At 60.1% G+C, this 22,059-nt stretch overlaps 1 protein-coding gene across 1 annotated transcript in view; it reads right to left on the bottom strand.

Moving 5' to 3' along the window:
- Positions 1 to 2,658: 2,658 nt before the first annotated feature.
- Positions 2,659 to 22,059, bottom strand: part of LOC116464144 (serine/threonine-protein phosphatase 2A regulatory subunit B'' subunit beta-like) — a 35,580-nt gene continuing 16,179 nt past the window's right edge. Inside the window, exons 3-13 of the mRNA XM_032147418.2 lie at positions 13,126 to 13,229; positions 12,768 to 12,870; positions 12,446 to 12,520; positions 11,905 to 11,991; positions 11,319 to 11,475; positions 9,780 to 9,828; positions 9,231 to 9,320; positions 8,813 to 8,988; positions 7,679 to 7,797; positions 7,505 to 7,611; positions 2,659 to 2,809 (exon numbers count right to left, since the gene is read on the bottom strand). Coding sequence (XP_032003309.1) covers positions 2,659 to 2,809; positions 7,505 to 7,611; positions 7,679 to 7,797; positions 8,813 to 8,988; positions 9,231 to 9,320; positions 9,780 to 9,828; positions 11,319 to 11,475; positions 11,905 to 11,991; positions 12,446 to 12,520; positions 12,768 to 12,870; positions 13,126 to 13,229 — 1,218 coding nt within the window. The remainder of the gene's footprint in view (positions 2,810 to 7,504; positions 7,612 to 7,678; positions 7,798 to 8,812; positions 8,989 to 9,230; positions 9,321 to 9,779; positions 9,829 to 11,318; positions 11,476 to 11,904; positions 11,992 to 12,445; positions 12,521 to 12,767; positions 12,871 to 13,125; positions 13,230 to 22,059) is intronic.

A 22,059-nucleotide genomic window follows, 5' to 3' on the forward strand; every position in this document is an offset into this window, starting at 1 on the left:
ATGCCCGCCAGTTCTCCCCGCAACTCCCCCTTCTCCATCCGCTCCGTCTTGTCCGTCTCCATCCCCTCCATCTTCCCCCCTTCTCCGTCTCCCCCGTCTCGTGGCTGTCCAGGCCCCGTCCCTCCGCAGGCTCGGTCCCCCCTTGTTCTGGGCAGGGCTCTGGGTGCCAGTGCTGGGAGCCTGTGGTGCCCGTCGCCCCTGCTCCACCTCGAGCTGTGTCCTGTCCCATGAGGAGGCGTCCCAGGACCTCAGGGCTGCAGGCCATGGCTGGGTGCAGCTCTGCCTCATTCCTGTATTTGATGCCCCCCCAGTTCTCCCCCCGCCTCCCCCTTCTCCTCTGTGTCCCCCGTCTCATGGCTGTCCAGGCCCCGTCCCCGCTCCCCAGGCTGGGTCCCCTTGTTGTGGGGAGCCCGTCTTGCCATGCCCGTCCCTGCCGCCCCTCAGGACAGCGCTCTGGATGCCGGTCTGGGGCCAGTGCTGGGAGCCTGTGGTGCCCGTCGCCCCTGCTCCACCTCAAGGAGCTGTGTCCTGTCCCACGAGGAGGCACCCGGGGACCTCAGGACTGTGGCCGTCACCTTTCACGGTCCTGCTGGAACAGAGCTCACGCTGCTGCTCCTGGGTGAACCCGGGGCTGCCCCCGTGAACACTCTTGGGTCTGACACCAAAGGACCCTGTGAGGGAGGGGAGGGGTGCGGTGGGTCGGGTCCCTGCTTGGGATCTCCAAGGGGTGACAGCCACGAAATGTGGGGGACGCAGGATTGTCATTCACAGAGGGTGAGGTGGGGATGCCAGAGGCATCTCCGCTGAGCCCTGGAACATCCTGGCTTCTGTCCTAGCGGGACGCCGGACGCCAGCCACGGTCAGGGTGACGCGGGTGCTTGTTTTGTGGGGTCCCTGGCCCCCCGCACACGTGAGCTCTTGCGGAATGGATCCCCAGAACACGTGGAGGGCATGACCGCTGGGCTCTGGGTCTCCCCGCAGCGCCACCGTCCACGAGGACCCCCTCCCCCCCAGCTCTCCAGCAAAGGCATCGGTGTGCACGCCCGGCCCCGGCACAGCCCAGGGCATCTGGGGCCACAGCTGGGGAAGGACGAGGTGCTTGGGGAATGCGGTGGGTACGGGGACGTCGGATGACACTCGGGCCGTGCAGGGGCCTCACCACGGCCGTGGGTGGGGGACGCTGTCTTTCACTGTCCCGGGGAAGTCTCTGATATCTCAGCCTTGAACCCTAATTGGGGGGGCTCCTAGAGTCAGTGTGGGAGGCTGAGGGTCCTGGTCAGGGTGCACCCCCCACTCCCATGGGCTCCGGCTCACAGGTGTGTGTGTGGGGGGTGCTGTGGGGCGGACACGCTCCCCAGACGGGCTCCCCGGAGTTCGGGGCGGGGTGGGTCCTGCAGACCGTGGCTCCTGCTGTCATTTCCCTCCAGCAGCCACAGTGAGACCCTCCGGCCCTGCACCTGTGCTGTTGGGGACCCTGACCCTTTGCAGACCCAGGTGGGGGTGTCCAGGAATTCATGGGAACACCAGGTGACAGAGGACACCTTGGGGGCAGCCATTTCCCTGGGAGGTGCTGCCACGTCTACCCACTGCCCCGAGCCCCCACCGTCTCTCCTCGGGTCACACGACCACCCTGTGCGTCCACCTCCTTCCCAGCCACGGCTGCCAGTGGATGAACAGGGCGTGTGTGCTGCTCTGGGGGTGATCCCGGCCCTGCCCTCCCCACCCCAAGTGCAGAGGGCCGCCCAGCCTGTGCCCTGCCCTGTGGACACTGCCACCTCCCTTTCCTGGGGGAGCATTTTGTCTTGTGTGAGGACGGGGTCGTTCCCATGGTCACCACCTGTGACCCTCCCCTGCCTGCAGAGGGAGCAGAGCTGGGCCTGGGCTCATCCACGTCGGGGGACCTGGGGGCTCGTGGTCTCCCCTGCACACAGGGCTCCTCCCGGCGGGGCCTCCGAACCCCCTCGTTTAGGTGTCACTGCACGTGGCTCCCGGCTGGGGACGTCCAACTCCGGCTCCTTCCTCCTGGGGGCGCTTGTGGAATGTGGCCTGGGTCCGTGGCTCTGGGAGGGAACGGCCCGAGGGTGGGGGTCCCCGCAGAGAGGCCCAGGCTGCATCCCGATGCGTCTGGCGTGGCCGCGGTCCCCACCCAGTGCTGACGCTTGTAAATCCTGAACGGAGCCCGTGACTGAAAATCCTCCAACGTTCATTCAAAAATACAAGCGTGATCGCCAGAAACGCTTTTGTACATTTACACACAACATTCATCCAGGCTGTGGCGGAGGCTGCCGTCCAGGACCCGCGAGGCGCCCGGGAGCTGCCGGTCACCGTTGTGCCCACGCAGACCCTTTCTGGAGACGCCGGCCCCGGAACTGAGGCCGGGTCAACTCGGGAACGGCAAGTGCCGGAGGGTGGCAGTGTGGGAACCCGTCCCGTTCACGAGCGGACCTACGTGTCCCCGGGGAACAGAACTCCAGGCAGGTCGGGCCACGAACCCACAGCGGCCATCCACACGCTTCTGTGAATAAATAAAAATTTATCATTCCATACAAACGCACTCATTTTCCACAAAAGACAACAGTTTCTACACAAGCCGTGGTGTCCCGGTGGTGGCTGTGGCACGTGGGGAGCGGCCCCGCGGCGGCGTTCTCGCGGGTGGCGTCACAGCGGCTCCACGTCCTCGTCCCCGCACGCGTACTCGTACAGGTCCACGGCGCCCAGGGGCGAGGGCACCTCGAAGAAGGGTCTCTGGGCCAATGGGGACCTCAGCGCACTCAGCTTCTGCTCCACAGGGCTGAGCTCGGCCTCAAACCTGCAACGAGGGGATGGTGAAGACGTGGCTCGTGGCGCAGAGCGAGGCCCTGGGCCCTGTTCTCCGGGAAACGCAGGCTGCTCGGCACCCGGCCTCCAGCACGGGGAAGGCCCCTGAGCCGGCAACGCGCACGCACCCGGGGCAGGGGCCTGCGGTAAAAACCCACGCGGGACGGAGCCCAGGCATGAGGTACACACAGAGCAACCGGGCGGGCGGGTGCGCCTTTTCCCCAAAGTGACATGACGGTGACTCGGGGGGGCAGCCTCTGAGCTGCCAGGGGCCTGTGTTTACACAAGTGGGTGGCGGTGTCCACACGGGACTGAGGAACAAACGGGGACCACGGTTTAGACAAATCCGAAAACACAGAAGCGCCTCGTAGAGGCCACCGCTGCCATTCTGACCAGAACACACGGCAGCACGAGGACCGGACGCGCGCCTTCCGTGAAGGTGTCGGCCGTGACGTTGGGCGCTGCCCCAGGACCAGCGCGGCCACACAGACTCTCCCAGATCCCGTGGGGACGCCTCTGCTTTCCAAGACGCCCCCCACAGCCTGTCGCTGAGCTCCCACTGCCGGAGCAGGCGTAGACACGGGGAAGGCAGTCGACCCCAGTGTGGCGCTGGCCACTGGTCAGGTGGGGAGCGGAGGTGACAGACGGTGGTGGGGACAGGTGCACACTCATCCAGGCTATGTCTGGGGGCCACAGCTGCCCCTGGGTGTCCGGCAGGAGAAGGCGGAATGGGAAGTTGGGGGGGGCGGGGACCCAGAGGTTGGCTGCCAGGTCAGAGCCACGGTGCAGACAACTGTGCACAAGGAGGACGGACACACAGGACAGACGGCCCAGGGTGGGCCGCGGGGGGCCCTGTGCTGCTTGGCGGGAATCGGACGGGGCGGCTGATGGGGGAGCAGGGGTTAAAATGCACCTCCATGGAACCCGTGGGTCGGGAACCAGACGGTAAGCAGAAAGTATTCTGAGCTGCACCGAAATGAGAGGGCCGGGCTGTGGTGTCAGTGGCCCAAGTTGCTGCCCGAAGATACTCGAAGACAACAAAACAGCAGCACAAAGACAGGAGAGAAAAACCAGTGGTTCTTGTGGTTCCTCGAGACGAGGATTGACCCTCATCGTCCCTTCGCCTCACTGATCACACACAGGCAAGTCAGTCTCAGGAATGCGAGAGACGCTATCGCTGTGGATTCTGCAGACACTAAAGTCCCAAGCAGGAAATATTATCAACAGTAACTCACTGATGGGACTGGGTGAGTTTCTGAAACACACAAACCAGCAAAGCTCACTCAAGGCTGGGCGGGGGCTCACGCCCGTAACTCCAGCACGTTGGGGGACCGAGGCGGGGAGAACCCTTGCGCTCAGGTGTTCAAGACCAGCCTGGGCAACATGCCAAACCCCATCTCTACAAAAAAAAAAATACAAAAATTAGCCGGGGGTGGTGGTGCGCGCCTGTAATCCCAGCTACTCGGGGGGCTGAGGCAGGAGCATCGCTTGAACCCGGGAGGTGGAGGATGCAGTGAGCCGAGATCGCACCACTGCACTACAGCCGGGGCAACAAGAGTGAAACTCCATCTCAAAAAGAAAAAAAAACCAGGCCCACTTGGGGTCACTGGTGAATTCTACCAGACATTTAGGGAAGAAGTAACAGCTCCTCTATACAAACTCTTCCAGAAAGTCAGGGGACAGAATACTGCCCCCCATGCCATGAGCCAGCATTACCCTGATACCAAACCCAGACCAAGAAGAGTCGCTGGCCAGGCGCGGTGGCTCACGCCTGCAATCCCAGCACCCTGGGAGGCCGAGGTGGGAGGGTCACATGAGCCCAGGAGTTTGAGACCAGCCCAGGCAACACAGCAAGACTCTGCCTCTAAAAAAACAATTAGCTGGGCATGGGGGCATCGTCCTGTAGTCCCAGCTTCCCAGGAGGCCGAGGCTGGAGGATCGCTTGAGCCCAGGAGGTGGAGGCTGCAGTGAGCTGAGATCACACCACCGCCCTCTAGCGTGGGTGACAGAGCAAGACCCTGTCTCAAAAAAAATAAAAAAATACTACAGATAATCTGTGCAAAAAGAATCCAGTAATATGTGAGGATAACGTATGACTCAGTAAGCTGTATCCGGGGAACAGAAGGCTGGCTGATGACTCGGTGTAACTCGCTGTGTGGACAGACAGAGGAACCAGGGGGTGAAACCCTCTGAGAAACTCGGCCCCCATCGCGAGAAAAGCCTCCGCAGACCAGGAACAGGCCAGGACATCCTCGCCAATGAGCGTGATTACTGCTGCGTGAGGGGAGACGTCCCCAGGACTGGGAACGAGGGCAGCACGGAAACCAGCAAGGCTCACTCAAGGCTGGACGACATCCACATCACCCTGCGGGTTCCAGGCCGTGCAGCGGGCAAGAGAAAGGAAGTAACGTACCCAGAGGGGTGAAAAGCAGGACGAGAAACGGACCCACTGACAGACATGGGCTGTCCACGCAGAAAACCCCAAAGAACCGACAGCTTTTAGATCTAGTAAGTGTGGTTCATAAAGGTGCAAAACACAAGGTCAATCAATCCTATATGTAGCCGGGCACGTGGTGGCTCACGCTTGTAATCCCAGCACTTTGGGAGGCCGAGGCGGGCGGATCACGAGGTCAGGAGATCGAGACCACGGTGAAACCCCGTCTCTACTAAAAATACAAAAAAATTAGCCGGGCGTGGTGGCAGCGCCTGTAATCCCAGCTACGCGGGAGGCTGAGGCAGGAGAATGGCGTGAACCCGGGAGGCGGAGCTTGCAGTGAGCCGAGATCGCGCCACTGCACTCCAGCCTGGGTGACAGAGCAAAACTCTGTCTCAAAAAAAAAAAATCCTATATGCTACCAACGAACAACTGGAACTGGGAACCTTAAAAGTACCGTTGACAACAGCAAAACCTCGAAACACTCAAACAGAAGTCTCACAGCATTCGCATCAAGTCTACACAGAAAGCTACAAAAATCCTGCCGGGAGACACGGACGGCACCTGTGGACTAGGCCTCCCGCGGCTATGAAGACGGCAGCTGGGCCCACATGCATCCATTCACTCATCGAGATCTCACTCAAAAGTTCAGAATTTTTTTATTTTTTGAGACGGAGTTTCGCGCTTGTTGCCCAGGCTGCAGTGCAATGGTGCGATCTCGGCTCACTGCAACCTCCACCTCCTGAGTAGCTGGGATTACAGGCTCATGCCACCATCCCTGAATTTTTTGTTTGTTTGTTTTTTGAGACGGAGTCTCGCTCTGTCGCCCAGGCTGGAGTGCAGTGGCGCGATCTCGGCTCACTGCAAGCTCCGCCTCCCGGGTTCAAGCCATTCTCCTGCCTCAGCCTCTCCGAGTAGCTGGGACTACAGGCGCCCGCCACCGCGCCCGGCTAATTTTTTGTATTTTGCGCAGAGACGGGGTTTCACCGTGTTAGCCAGGATGGTCTCGATATCCTGACCTTGTGATCCGCCCACCTCGGCCGCCCAAAGTACTGGGATGACAGGCGTGAGCCACCGCGCCCGGCCAGAAGGAGCTTATTGTTATGTGTTTTCATACAAAGGCAAAGAAACCAGAATAGCCAACATAGTCTGCAACAGAAAAAGCGTGGAGAAGCTCAGCACAAGATGGGAAAAGTGATCACATCGCTGCAGCGTGCACCACGGGAGGCTGGTGAGGGCCAGTCTACGTGGTCACGGGGCCAGCGCTCACCACCACGTCACAGTGCAACACACGTTCCCACAGGTTGGCAGAGCAAGGACGGGCTGAGTCTAAGATTCACACAGGCAGCCAAATACCAGAATGGCCCCGGCGGTTCCACACGGCACCCACGTCGGAGGCTTCTCGCTGCAGTCACCTCTGCAGTGGGAACGGACAGACGCGTGCAGCAGTGGAACAGAGGAAGGCTCAGGAACGGAGCCCGCACACGGCACAATCGCGATGCCTTTTGCAAAGCTGGTGCTGGGACAGTTGGACACCCACATACAACAAGGTGAGCCTCAATCCGAGCTTCACACCCCACAGGAAAGGTTACTCAAGCGGACCCCAGACCAAAATGCAAGACGTCGCAGAGGAGAATCTTTGTGGCTTTGGATTCAGCAATGAATTCTTAGACACGACAGCAAAAACACAGCCATAAAAAAACCAGTGTCTCTTCCTCCAGATTCAGAACATCTCTGAGACGCCACGTGAAGAGGGTGAAAACATACGTCACAAACTGGGAAAAAGGCGAACACGTCGCACGTAAAGGGTTTGTATCCTGAAGACACGAAGAACCCTCACGCTCAGCGACAAAGCAACCAGCCCAGTGCCTCTCGGGGCCTCCGAGGCTGGAAGGCCAAAGTGGGTCCTGGAATGGCCACGGAGCCTGCAGCCTGCCCAGTAGGTGGCAGCCGTGGGCTGAGGACAGAGGTCGTCGGTGAAACGCGTCCACTCAGCCTCCCCGTGCTTGGCCTGATGTGCGAAGCCTCGTGCCCAGGATCACAAAACCCCACGCAGGGGGCTAACGGGCGGGGGGCTCCCGGGTCCCGCCACTGAGCTGCAGTGAACAGGTGGTGCCGCAGGGAGACGGCACTGAGCACCCTCCCCGTCACTGGCTGTCCTTACCGCACCGGCCCCATGTCGGCTCTCACCCTGCCCCCCGTGTCCGCGCGCCCCACCTGACTGGCCCCGCATCCCCCCGTCTGCACGCTCACCCGTCCTCCCAGGGCTCTCCCGTCGTCTCCTCGGCTACCAGGATGTCATACTCCTCAGCCGCGTACTTCTCCCAGTCGGAGAGCTCGGGGCCGCTGCCGTCACTGTCCTGGAGGAAGCACACACGTTACGTACACGGCGTGGCGCAGCCCAGCCCGCGTGCCCGCCGCACTCACCCTGAGCAGGGAGATCTGCTCTTTCTGCTCGTGGTCGAGGTACTTCTCGATGTTGAAGAAGGTGTCGAAGAAGACGTTGGCCAGCTTGCAGCGCTTCAGGTCCTGCAGCGTGATCTTCCCTGCGGGGAGGGGAGCGCGTCCAAGGCGTGTGAGCCCGGCCTCACCTTTGGGGCCTGCGTGTGGGGTGTGCGCGTCCGGTCACACGTGCTTAAGGACACGGCACGAAGCTCTGGGCTCTCGCGCCACGTGTTTGACGTGAAAGGCGGACACACGCGTGTCCTGGTTCTGGGTGGGGACTGAGGCGTGGGAGGCCACGTTGCGGAGGCAGCTGGGGCCACCCGTGCCCCAAGGACGCGTGGACTGGGACGTGGTGCAGGCGCAGGGAGGCGCGGCCAGCAGGGGCAGCTCTGGATCTGAAATTACACAGAACGGAGCTCCCCGTGCAGGCAGAGGCCGGAGGGTGTCCCGGGGACACTGAGCAGCGGGAGGAGCCCCACGGCCAGGGAGGGGCAGGACTGCAGGGCGCTGCCCGGGCTTCAGAGCCATTTCCAAAGTGAAAGCCCCAGAGCTGGATTCTGAGGTGCAGAAGGAAGGCAGGCGGCGTGGACGGTGAGGGCTCTCCTTTGCCTTAGAGGGCACCAGGGCGGGCGGGAAGAGCTGGGGCGATGGTGTGGGGGGAACAGGGGTGGGGGGGAGAAGGGGGGCGAGAGGGGAGGACCACCCTGTGCGGCATCAGCACAAACGTGGCAACTGGTCCCTCAGCCCGGATCCGACGTCCCCTGTGAGCCCCGGCCCTGGGTTCTCCAGGTCACCCTCGGGGTGTCGACGCCCCGAATAGGACGTTCTTGCACCATGAGACTGTGCACCTGTGGTGCCGGCCCTCGTCACAAACTCAGAGTAGGAGTGTCCCTCTCCCAGTGTCCCCTTGCAGCAGGGACAGTGCCTCACAGGGGGACGTCCCCTCACCGTGGGCCGTCCCCTCTCCCGTCCGTCCCCTCACCCTGGGCCGTCCCCTCTCCCGTCCGTCCCCTCGCCCTGGGCCGTCCGCTCTCCCGTCCGTCCCCTCTCCCGTCCGTCCCCTCTCCCGTCCGTCCCCTCTCCCGTCTGTCCCCTCACCCTTCGAAGGGGCGTCACCTTCGGTCCTCGGCTTGACCAGGTCCAGCATCTGGCAGAGGCAGTCCTGGAAGGGCAGGGCCTCGATGGCCATGCTGTCCAGCCTTCGGCACTGCTCCTCGTAGAAGTACTCGAGCTCGAACATGGACAGGGCGCCGTCCCCGTCCAGGTCCATGCAGCGGAACCAGTACTCGATGCTGCGGCACGGCGAGCTCTGTCAGCCCCTGCCCTGGGCCCTTCTAGCCCGTGACCTGCAGCCCCTGGAGCAGCCCCCCCAGGCATGCATGCATCCCCGTGCCCTGCAGTCCCCACCAGGCGTGCACGCATCCCTGTCCCCTGCAGCCCCCACCAGGCGTGCACGCATCCGCCTGGGGACACACGTCATGTGGGCGGCTCCCGGCTCCTCCACCGGGACGAACGTGCCGCAGCAGGAACCCACCTGGTCGGCGTTTTTTTGTCTTCCTCAGAGATCAAAAACCAGACAAAGTCAGCGTAGCTGATCTTCCCTTCCTTCTGCACTTTTCTGCCTCTAGATCCAAGGCCAGGATGGAGAGACGAAGAGGCATGTCAGGGACAGCTTCACAGGCCCCTGCCCGCGCGCCTCGGTGAGAGGGGTCCCCCAGGGCCCGGCCCTCCTCCTGCCCCTCCAGGGAGGAGGTGGAGGCCACGCGGCCGGAGAGCTTCCCCCAGATCCAGGCGGGGTCAGGAGTGCACTTCGTCACTGCTCACTCAGGCCCAGTGCTGACAAGAACCCCTCACCTGGGGCCTGGGCCACCCTCTTCTTCAGACCTCATGTGACAGAGTCTTGTGCCACCCCCGCCCACCCCACCAGGGTTTCACGTGACAGAGACACGTGCTCCCCCCTCAGGGCCTGGGGTGACGGCCACTCGCTGTCGGGACACGACACGTTCATGTCAGGCAACGATGAGGAGAGGGACCGGGTCCTTGTGGGGCAATGGCTGCCGCCAGGCACCTGAGCCGTACGTACCGTGTGACCGCTCCTGAGAAGATCCTGTCGATCATCTTGGTGGAAATGGCTGGAAAGGAATGGGGTTGATGGGCAGCCCGCACCGTGCCTGGGCCCCGACGTCACCACCCCCGAGCCGAGGCTGGATGCGGTGGGGACTGAAGTGCTGGGCGGAGGCCTGGGTCTGGGAGGGCCCCGGGGCTCCGACGCCCCTGCACAGGCCCCTCCTGGGTGCCCACCACCCTTTCCCGTCGAGCAGACCCCAGTCCAGCGTGAAATCCACAGAGCGCAAAGCTGAGCACGGTTCCAAGACCGGGCTGTAAAGAGCAGAACATTCAGGCCTCAAAGGTTCAGCTTCCAGAGGGAGAGAGAGACCTCGAGTGCAATCACGAAAACAAACACGTTTCAACCAAAACTTCACTAACAGGAGGCAAGAGCGAAGGCACCGTCGCCGTCAGCTCAGGTGGCCACGACAAGGTCCCGCAGCCTGGGCGGCCATCCCTGTGGTCACCGGTGTCCCTGGGACGCACAAGCCAAGGTGCCCCGGCTTCAGGCCGCAGTGCGTGAGAAACAGCCCAGCCCGGCCGCACACACCGTCCTGCCCTGGGACTGAGCGTGGGTTCCACAGGAGCACGGAAAGATGGGGCCGGGCCGGGGGTTCACAGGGACAGTGAGCGCCTGGTTCTGGACAGATTCCCAGCTGTGCAAGCGCTGGCTCGGGCCACACGGGCCGGCACTGTGGAGCTGTGCTCAGGGTGCCCAGGGCGTAGGTGGCGCCCTGAACTGAGTGCAGGACAAATCCAGGGAATGCTACGTCTGCTCAGGTGCGCGTCCGACGCGGGGGTCTACTGCGGCCACGCGACCCAGGACCAGCCCCGGGAGACGCAGATGGGTGGAGCGCACGTTCGGGGAACCAGGAATGTGAGCTGACCACACACAACAGATGGCACCGTAATTCGGAAATAGTCTTGGTCACATGGTTTTTTTGGGGGAAAAACACTTGAACCCTTTAGAAAACTCAAGCCCCTCAGGCCACAGGCGGTTTGAGTTCCTGGAAGTGTCCATGACTCTTAGAGGAGCCGGGAGGTGGTGGCTGCCGTGAGGACACCTGGGAGGCACCGGCTCGGCGCAGGTATTTGACCACGTCTAAGCCGGGGGCTCCACCTAGTCTGGGATGGAAACTGCTGCAGGCCTTGGGGGCTGGAACCTGGAACCCGGAGCTCCTGAGGGAAGGCGTCTGGTCTGCGGCCCTCGCTCGGGTGTTAACAATGAAGCCCCACAGCGTTGCTGGCCCTCGGGCCCGGGTGCGGCTGTCCCAGCCTCAGGACCCGCGGCCCACACTGACCCTGAAGACGCCCGCAGGCAGAGGCCTCAGGCACAGGCGCACGCGGGGACACAAGAGCGGGCAGTGGGGAAGGAGAGGCAGCTGCAGAGGCAGCTGCAGGCGCAGAGCGCAGAGCGGGCAGTGGGGAAGGAGAGGCAGCTGCAGACCCGGGAGGCCCTGAGAGAAGGGTGTGCTCGGTGTCCCGGCGCCGCGCCCGCCCCTCTGTCCCTGCGCACCGTGGTCATTGTGCCGCGCCAGGTCGTCTGCGTCGATGAGCAGGTCGTGGTCCGTGTCCAGCTCCCAGAACTTGCAGTAGATGACGTAGAAGTGCTCGTAGGAGAAGAATTCGGTCAGTTGGTTGATGTCCGCCTCCTCCTCCAGCAGCGCCACATTCTGCCAAAGGACCCGGGCGGCCTGAGCACGGGGCAGGGAAGGCTGGGCGGGGCGGGGCCGCTCCGTGGGTGGTGGGGACTGGGGCGCTGGGGCCGGGGGCGCCCCAAGTGGGGGCAACTCTGCGGTGGGGGAGCTCCAGCACGGGGCGGCTCCCTAGGCGGGCGTGGGGGTGGGTGGCAGCTCTGGGGGAATCAGGGCTCAGCTCCCCCTCAGGGTGGTGCCCAGTAAGGCCCCCCCCACATCAACCATGGACCCCCAAGCGCAGGCGGCGCAGTCCCAGTGCTCACAGGCCTGGGGTGGGCTGGGGGCGTGGTGGAGGTGGGGCTGGGAGCAGGGAAGAGGGAGGGAGAGGGAGGGAGAGGGGGAGGGAGAGGGGGAGGGAGAGGGGGAGGGAGGGGGACGGCAGAGCCGGGCCGGGCCGCTGCGCACCTGCAGGAAGGAGCTCCTCCGCAGCTCGGCGCAGGTGATCCTGCCGGACCAGGACCGGTTCACGGCGTAGAAGATCCGCTGGATGACCTGCGGGGGCGCCGTCAGTGCGGTGGGCGCGCAGACCCCCAGGAGCCTCGCCCCGCACGGAGACCGGAGACCGAAGACGGGAGCCGGGAGAGGGGCGCGGCCTTGGTCCCGGCCGCACGAAGCCCGCCAGGGGACGGGCGGGAGCAGCGGGAAGGGCCCCGCGGGAGGGGCCGCCCCAGGCCGCGGAAAGCGGGGAGGGTCTGGCCGAGAACGTCCCGGAGCTACGCGGGCCCAGGACAGGTGGGAAAGGGGCGCGGCCACCCCGGAAAACCAGAGTCCCCCCAACACCAGGCTCCCGGGCGGGTGGAGACCCTCCCACGGCGCGGCCGCCCCCTCCGGAAGCTCAGGACCCCCGGGCCCCGCCTGCCCCGCTCTGCAGAAGCCCCCGCGGCGGCCGCTGCAGAAACACCCCCGCCCTGCGCTGCAACCGACGGCCCCTCCGCTGGGGACCCACCGTGGTGATGTAGCGCGAGTGGAACTCGGACGCCTCCTTCAGGAACGACAGCCCCGGGTGCGTGTTCACCACGTCCTGCGGGTGGGAGGACACGAGGCGCACCGTGTAGACGCCGGCCCTCCCGTGAGGTGTGCAGTGTGGACGCCGGTCCCCCTCCCCCCATTGTGAGGGACGAGGTGTGCGGTGTAGACGCCGGCCCTCCCGTGAGGTGTGCGGTGTGGACGCTGTAGACACCGGCCCTCCCGTGAGGAATAAGGTGTGTGGTGTAGACGCCGGCCCTCCCGTGAGGGATGAGGCGTGCAGTGTGGACGCAGGCTCTCACCTGTAAGAAGGGGACAAAGTCCTCCTGCACCAGGTAGTTGCAGCCGGGGCTCATGAGCAGATGGACGAACTTGGCCGCGTCGTCGTGGCAGTTCTGGAGGATTCTGGAAGGACAGGATGACTGGGCGCCACCCTCACAGAGGGGTGGCTTTCGACCCCGCAGACGCAGGGTGGAACACGTGCATAGTATTCCACGTGGTACGTGGCAGGTGGCCACGCACGACGGCCAGGCCTGTGCCCATATACACGGGTTTCTCCTCCCACTGCGGCAGCCGCAGGGGGCACCCATCCTGGAGCCACGGGGACCCGGGGACGCCTCCGCCCTCCCAACACAGCACCCTGCCCAGCCCAGGACTCACTTTCTCCACATGGCGACGAACTTGTGGACGGACACGGAGCCCGTGCGCTCCCCGCCGGCGCCATAGAAGAGCGGCGCCTTCCAGTAGAGGGGGCAGCCGCAGGCCTGGGGCACAGAGGGCAGGAGTGGGCAGTCAGCGGGGCCTGGACGCCCGTGCTCCTGCTGTGCACCTCGCGCCTGACCGACGCTGCCCAGAGACCCCCTGCTGCAGAGACACACAGCACACTCAGCCAGGCCTGTCTGGGCGTCTGCAAACTCAACGTGGCTTTCGCTCCAGCCTTCGAACTCAGTCATGAGGGCTGAGCGTGGGAGTGCCGGGCACGCAGTCTCCCCTGAACAGACACCACGCATGGGCACTGTAACCAGAGGCGGCTGCATCCCCAGCGTCTGGAAATCAAGCGGCACATACTGAGAAGCAGTAAGTGCGGGAATAAATGGCCCGGGCAGCCAGGCCATGTGGTGAATCGGACAGCGACAGAAACCTCTCATGGAATGTATGGGACACACCTACAGCAGCGAGCTATGGCAAGTTCACGCCTTAAATACACGCGTGTGGAAGGAAAGTTTAAGATCGATCATCTACACTCTTCTCTACCTCAAAGGAACAAATACATGGCACAGATGGAACGAAAAGTAAATAGTAACAGAAAATCAACAAAATCAAAATTCGATGATTTGAAAGATTTCTTAAAAATTAATTCACCCTGGCTGGGCGCGGTGGCTCACGGCTGTCATCCCAGCACTTTAGGAGGCCGAGGGGGGGGTGGATCACCTGAGGTCAGGAGTTCGAGACCAGCCTGGCCAACATTGCGAAACCCCGTCTCTACTAAAAATACAAAATTAGCAGGGTGTGGTGGCGGGCACCTGTAATGCCAGCTACTCAGGGGGCTGAGGAAGGAGAATGAATCGTTTGAGCCTGGGAGGCAGAGGTTGCAGTGAGCCAAGATCACACCACTGCACTCCAGCCTGAGTGACAGAGCGAGACCGTCTCAAAAAAAAAGAAAGAAAACACAGATTAGCCATGTCAGCTGTAACCACAGATCCTGCAAACATCAGATAGTGGATGCTCATGAATCACTTTATGTCTATAAGTCAGATGACTGTTGAAACAGACTCCCTGAAGAACAAGTCAAAAAATAAACTACAACAGAAAATCTGAAAGGGTTGTTTCTACAAGAAATTGAATCCATAATTTAAAACTGTCTCACCAAGAAAATTCCAGCCCCCAAAGGCTGCTCCATGAGTCGACCAAACATTTAAGGAAGAAATCACACATGCATTGCCCTGGAGAATAAAAACGAGGGGCGTTTCCCAGTGCCTGTTCCGAGGCTGGCACAGGCTGTACACGGTCAAGGACACAGGAAGTCACAGGCCAGTTATCACTGGAGAGCAGAGGCAGAAATCCCACACAGAGCACACAGTAGCAAGTGCAACTCGGTAATAATGACCAGGAGTATCTAATAATACTAATAGACCAAGAAACCAGAATCAGGAGGGACGCTCTTATTCTAATAAAGGGTGCTATGGCCTGAATGCCTGGGTCCCCAAGATCCACCTGTTGAAATCCTCTCCCCCAAGGCAATGGTGTTGGGAGGTGGGGTCTCACGAATATGGTGAGTCCCCTTCTAAGGGACCCCAGAGAGCTCCCTCACCCCTTCCACCCTGTGAGGACACAGCGGGAAGGTGCCGTTGATGAACCAGGCACCACTTTGCCACACCGTGATCTTCCAGCCTGCAGACCTGTGAACAGTAAATGTCTGCTGGTGACGAGCTGCCCGGGCCATGGTGTTTCGTGACAGCAGCCTGAATGCTCTAAGACAAAGGGCCTCTACGAAATACCCCAGCTGCTCAGACAGCGATGACACATGAACACTTCCTCCCTGTGCTGGAAACAAGAGGGCAGTGTCACCACCAAGGCCGCCTGGACGGCCGAGCCAGGGCAGCAGCAAGAGAAAGGCTGAAAGATGCCGCGAGGGGGAGGAAGAAGCAGAACTGTCATAATTCACAAGCAACACACTGTGTAGACAATTCAAACGCTTACGAAATACGGGAATTAATAAGTATGTTCAGCAAAGTTGCTGGGTCCAAGGACGATATGCAAAAATAAATTATTTCAATATACTGGCAACAAACAACTAGAAAATAAAATCTGCAATAATGCCATCTATCAAGAGCATTAAAAATCAACCTACGAAACAATGGAACAAAAATCACACAGTGTCTACAAAGCAAACTGCAGGGCACGGCTGGGTGAAATCAAAGACCTAAACATGGTGAGGTGGACCTCACTGCTGAGTTCACAGGCTGCAGTTTCTTCCAGACGACTCTGTTGACCCCGAGTCCACGCGATCCCCACCCACAGAGTCCACGGGATCCCCACCCAGAGAGTCCACGGGATCCCCACCCAGAGTCCACGCGATCCCCACCCACAGAGTCCACGCGATCCCCACCCAGAGTCCACACGATCCCCACCCAGAGTCCACGCGATCCCCACCCACAGAGTCCAGCAATCCCCATCCAGAGTCCACGCGATCCCCGCCCAGAGTCCACGCGATCCCCACCCACAGAGTCCACGCGATCCCCACCCACATGCACCGAGGGCTTGACGTTTTGGGGTTTGTAGTATACACGGACAGGCTCATGTGAAAACTTACCAGGGAACACAAAAGAAGTCACAGGGGGACCAAGTTGGTGGATGTAAGTCCCACCGCCCGGTTTCAACCCTTCCTGTAAAGTCAGAGTAATGAAGAATCAGTCTCCGTCAGGCACCGGTGGCCGAAGGGAGCAAGAGAAGGAAGTGAGTTAGGACAGAGCCCCGTGGAATATCCACAGGCAAACCCACTTCACACAAACTGAATACAGGGCATCCTCCTGGAAGGAAACGAGGGACGCTGCATGGCTGTGCCGCGGCCAAGATTTCCTTCCTGGGACACACGTGCACTCCCTGAAGGAAGAGAGCGGCCCGCTGCACCGCCCCAGCGCAGGACTCAGGGTCAGCTACCGGCACGGTGAATACAATGCCAGGACAAGACACAGAGGGAGAAGTGTCTCTGCAAGGCGAGATTCTGACAAGGGACTCAGAGGCATAATTTTAAGCATCAGTGAGAAAGAGGCCCGAACACAGCCTGCACGTGCACTGCCCCCTCCAGAGAGGGGCGCACGACGGCCGCAGACAAGGTGAAGCGCCCAGTAGTGGCGCTGGCGAAGGCAGGGTTCACGGGGCACAGAGAGAACAAGAACATGACACGCGCGGCTGAGACAAAAAGGACGGAAGACGCCAGGTCCCGCAAGGCTGCCAGGCAGCTGGGTGTCCTCGGCGTTGCTGGGGGAACGGGGACGCCGTGCAGCTGCCGGGAAAGCGGCTCACAGGGCGGCTGAGCATAAAACCTCGTGGCCCAGCCAGGACATCCGTCCTCTCAGAAGCACCCCAGTGGGAAGAGGGCCCGTGCCCGTGACAGCCTGCACGGATGGGATGTCGGCTGCTTGATTCACGGTGCTCCAGGGGACTGAGGGAATAAACGGTGGCAGAGTCGGCCTGACAGGTGCAGGGCGGGAGTGACCACGGAGGGCGTGGGGGACTGCGGAGGGGGCTGTGTGCCACAGCGGGGAGTGCAGTGCAGCTGTGGGAAAGGACTCTCTCCGGTGCCCGTGGATGACTCGAAGGCAGCCGTGTGGAGCGGGAGGGGCCAGGCCCTGCAGGACGCACAGGCACGTGCCAGCTCCCGTGACGAGGATCCTGATGGCGCTCAGCCCTGGCCACCTGGAAGGGTGCCCTGGAATGAGCTGGGTGCAGCACTGGTGCACCCCTGGGCCCTCGGGCTGGTGCTAGTCCCACGCTTTTGACCTCATCAGACCGTTCTGGTTCACGGGCCGTGCAGATTTCAAGCACTCAACACCCAGGGATGGGGGGATGTGTGAGCCTTCACATCTGTGCTCCTCACTCTGTGCAAGACACACCGTAATGACCTGGTGGCAGGGATGGAGCATCAAATCTATCCAGTCCTACAGGCTAGAGTCAAATGTACCGGCTAGCGTCAAATGTACCCAGACCTACAGGCCGGAGTCAGATGTACCCGGTCCTACAGGCTACAGTCAAATATATCCAGACCTACAGGCTGGAGTCAAATGTATCCAGTCCTACAGGTTAGCTACAGGGTGATCCCTTTTTTGTTTTTGAGTCACGGTCTTGCTGTTGCCCAGGCTGGAGTGCAGTGTGTGATCACAGCTCAGTGCAGTCTCAACTTCACGGGCTCAAGCAATCCTCCCGCCTTATAGCCTCCCAAGTAGCTGGGACCACAGGTGTGCGCTATCATGCCTGGGTAATTTTTTAAATTTCTACAGTGAAGTCTCACTATGTTGCCCAGGCTGGTCTGGAGCCCTTGGCCTCAAGCGATCCTCCCGCCTTGGCCTCTCAAAGTGCTGGGACTACAGGCATGACACTGCAACCAAGACAGCTGCAGCCCCGGCGTCTGGGGGATGAGAACTGAGCGTGGGAGTGCTGGGCACACAGTCCCCCCACCACACCAAACCCGAAAATTACCTCCAAACGAATTAGCTCATCATTTAAAAAAATCCTGAAGTAAATGGAGATAATCAATTCTAAAATGCAAAAGATACAGAGGAAAGCAGTTTTACCTGAATGTTACAAAACCCTTATCGGAAAGGGAATGAAACATCAGATAACCTGATTTGACTTTTAAAAGTCTTTTCATGATCGACACACGGAAAGACCGACTCCTTGTGGGGCCAGGCAACGCAGCGGCACGCCCACCCGCACAGCCGGGACAGGGAGCGAGGCCGCCAGCCCCGACGGTCCCTTCCGCCCCTCCGCACCCCGCTACGGCGACGGCCCCCAGGCCTCCTCCCCGTGGCTCTGGTTCACCTTTTCCAGGACACGGCGATGGGACCCTGCCATCTGCAGAGTTTTAGGCCTGGCTTCCCTCGCTCAGCACACGCACATGGGACTCACACACCTTGCTCTGTGTGGACCGCCTGCCCGTGTACTGCTGATTCCTATTCCATGATGGCTCTGCTGACCTCAAAGTAGCTCCCTAAGCAGGAAACACCACCGGCCCCAAGGCCCACGTGATGGTGCTGCTGCGGGGGGACTTGCGAGGCGGACGAGTCCCGAGCATCTACACTCGCACAGGGCACGCCGACACCGACCAACGGGTGTGGGAGGAGAAAGGAGGACGCACAAGCACGGCTGGCAAGTTCAGCATGACGTCCTCGGCAGGTGACGGGACACGAGGACGATCTGCAGAAACGTGAAGATATGAAAACGCTGCCGGGCTACGTGAGCACATGACATCACGGAGCCGGAGGAGTCTTCAGGTCATGAACCAGTGGTGGCCTCTGGCTCGAAGCCCCCAGTTCATGGGGAACGGTGATCCTGAGTGTTGGAGAAGGGCTCTGCTGGGGGGTGACTGGGTGATGAGGGTGGACGGCCCCCTTGCTGCTCTCGTAATACTGAGTTCTTGTGAGATCCGATGGTTTAAAAGTGGGGGGCAGTGGCCGGGCGCGGTGGCTCATGCCTGTCATCCCAGCACTTTGAGACGCCCAGGCGGGCAGATCACCTGAGGTCAAGAGTTTGAGACCAGCATGGCCAACATGGTGAAACCCCGTCTCTCCTAAAAATACACAAATTAGCTGGGCATGGTGGTGCATGCCTGTAATCCCAGCTACTCAGGAGGCTGAGGCAGGAGAATTGCTTGAACCCGGCAGGTGGAGGTTGCAGTGAGCTGAGATGGCGCCAGTGCACTCCAGCCTGGGCGACATAGCAAGACTCTGTCTCAAAAAAAAAAAAAAGAAAAAAAAGATACAGACAGCCTGTGTCTATTGAAACAATTCACGCTGTCGTTAAAAACCTTCCCGCAGAGAAAACTCTGTCCCAAATGGCTTCACTGATGAGTTCTACCAAACATTCAAATAAAAATAACACCCATTCTAAACAAATGGCTCCAGAAAAGTGAATTCTAAGGGACATTTTCCAAAAAGTGAATTCTAAGGGACATTTTCCAGGCCACTCCCCGATGCCAGCATCCCCCCCGATGCTAAACCAGACCAAAGCTATCACAAGAAAAGGAGACCGCAGGCCTGTCCTTCACGAGCGCAGACGCAACCACTGCAAGGCCTGGCAGTGTGGGCCCAACACATAGGAGAAGTGTGACACCGTGTGGTGGACCAGGGACGGGGGGCTGGGGCTCACCCAAAGACTGGGGGCTCACCCAGGGACCGGGGGCTCACCCAAAGACCAGGGCTGCCTTCATACTCAGACGTCAGTCAGGTCAAGACCAGTCCTTCATGACCGCGGACACAACCCCTGCATGGCCGGGCAATGCACAGCTAATGCATAGGAGAAGCATGACACACCGCAGTGGACCAGGGACCGGGGCTGCCTTCACACTCAGACGTCAGTCAGGTCCATTCACCTTTTACAGGACCAAAGGAAAACCTCACTGCCCCCTCAGTACACGCAGAAATACACGTCCAGAATACTGGACACACTTCCAGGCACACTTAGAATTTTAAACAGTAAAACTGAGGCCTGGAGTGGTGGCTCATGCCTGTCATCATCCCAGCACTTTGAGAGGCTGAGGCCAGAGGACCCTTCCAGCCCAGGAGTTCCAGACCAGCCTGGGCTGTTTAACACAGCAGAACCCTGTCTCTACAAACAAAGAAAAAATCAGCCAGGTGTGATGGCGGGTGCCAGTAGTCACGGCTACTCGGGAGGGCTGAGGTGGGTGGATCACTGGAGCCCAGGTGGTCGAGGCTGCAGTGAGCTGAGATCATGCCACTGCACACCAGCCAGGGGGCAGAGTGAGAACCCATCTCAAAAAAAAAAAAAACAAGAGCTCCCAGCAAACAGGGAACCAGAAGGGAAGGCGCCTCCTGAGTGTGATGAAGGACGCCAGGCAGGGCCGCTGCGTCAGGGACGACTTGAGCCCGAGGCGGGAAGGGGCGTGCTCTCCACGGCTCTCCGGCACTGCGCTGAGAGCAGGACTGCGTTCATCACACGGAAGCCTCCATGTGGTCAAGATTCTTCCAAGTTAATCTAGAGTCAACAGGATGCCGACGCGATCCCAGCAGGCTGTCGTAGCAATGGAGGGGCCGGGTCTAAAATTCACATGGTGGGAACGAACAACGGTGCAGCCACTCGGGAAGACAGCGTGCAGGTTCCTCAGAAAGCCGGAAGTGGAACTGCACACGCCCACGGAACGCCACGCGATCTGGCCCTCCGCACACGCGCACGGAACGCCATGCTGTATATATAACAAATGTCTCCGAGTTCTGTGCTCCAAATGGTTACAATGGTGAATTCTGTTATGTGAATTTTACCATAATAAAAAAAGTGTCTGCTGTCTGATTCTGTTTACGTAAAATTCTAGAAAATTCCGGCTGATCTATATTGACAGAAAGGAGGCCTGAGGTAGCGTGGGATGAGGGCAGGGGCACATCGGAAAGCAGCAAAGTCCAGCGCACGTTCTGGCTCAAGTGCAAGGATGCAGGGACGCCTATCGTCTTGGTGGTGTGGATGGTTTCATGGGTGGGTACGGACGTCGAAGCTCATTGAACTGCACCTTCAACACGCGCCATGTATCCCACATCAGTTATATCTCAACAGAGCTGCCCCAAAATGAAAAAAAAGACAAACTGATGAGAAACAAACACGTAAGGTGGTCACAACACGTACATCAGGGAAATGAGCACAGCCAGGACGGGACGCCTGCACACACGCAGATGCACACGCGCAGAACGGCTAAAGGCAAAGCGTGAGGCCACGTGCCCGCAGTGGGTCCAACGCTGCTGCCTGGAAATGCGTCACTCAGGGCCACCCGGGAAGCAGGTTTTTTTGTTTTTTTGCCTAGAGACAGAGTCTTGCTTAGTTGCCCAGGCTGGAGTGCAGTGGTGCGATCTCGGCTCACTGCAACCTCCACCTCCCGGGTTCAAGTGATTCTCCTGCCTCAGCCTCCCGAGTAGCTGGGATTACAGGCGCCCGCCAACACACCTGGCTGATTTTTGTATTTTTAGTAGAGATGGGGGTTTCACCATGTTGGCCAGGCTGGCCTCGAACTCCTGACCTCAGGTGATTCACCCGCCTTGGCCTCCCAAAGTGCTGGGATTAGTGGAGCGAGCCACCGTGCCCGGGCCCTGGAAGCAGTTTTACATCTTCTTACAAAACTAAACATGTGGCCACCAGATGAGGCAGAGCTCACCTCTGCGGTACTGATCACCTCAGGAAAACACAAGCACCTCTGCGTAAATCAGTGCACAGACACACAGCAGCTTCACTCACAAGAGGCAAAACCCAAAACAACCAGACGTCTATCGACCCCGGAACAGGGGAGAGATGGAGCACACATGCAGCAGAAGCTACTCAGTGATAGAAAGAACAAACTGCCCATATGGCCAGGGCACAGCCAGCCCCACAGTATCCACGCCCTGACCAGCCACACAGCGAGCCCCACGGTAACCACACCCCGCCAGACACAGAGTGAACCCCACAGACACCACGCCCTGGCCAGCCACACGCGAGCTCCACAGTATCCACACCCCGCCAGACACACAGTGAGCCCCACGGTAACCACACCACAGGATTTAATCAATCCTCAACACACATATAGAGAAACATCTCGCTGTACCCTATATATACAAATATTACTTGTCCATTCAAAATAAACTTAAAAATAAAAAAAAGATGCTGCCAGGAAGAAGTCAGAAACCACAGACAAAATACTCCACGCGTCCTCATGTGAAATTCTAAGAGGCAAAACTACAGTGTCCAGAAGCACATCTGTGGCTGGCCTGGGCCGGGGAGAAAAGAGGGAGAGTGATGAGGTGCAAAAGGAGGCACAGGGGAAACCCGGGGCAGGCGACAAACGACCGGTCCTGCCTGTGGGGGTGGATACCCAGGTGTGTGCTTTGCCAAAACGGA

Source organism: Hylobates moloch, unplaced genomic scaffold (genome assembly GCF_009828535.3).
Source record: "Hylobates moloch isolate HMO894 unplaced genomic scaffold, HMol_V3 SCAFFOLD_215, whole genome shotgun sequence".
Lineage (NCBI taxonomy): Eukaryota > Metazoa > Chordata > Mammalia > Primates > Hylobatidae > Hylobates > Hylobates moloch.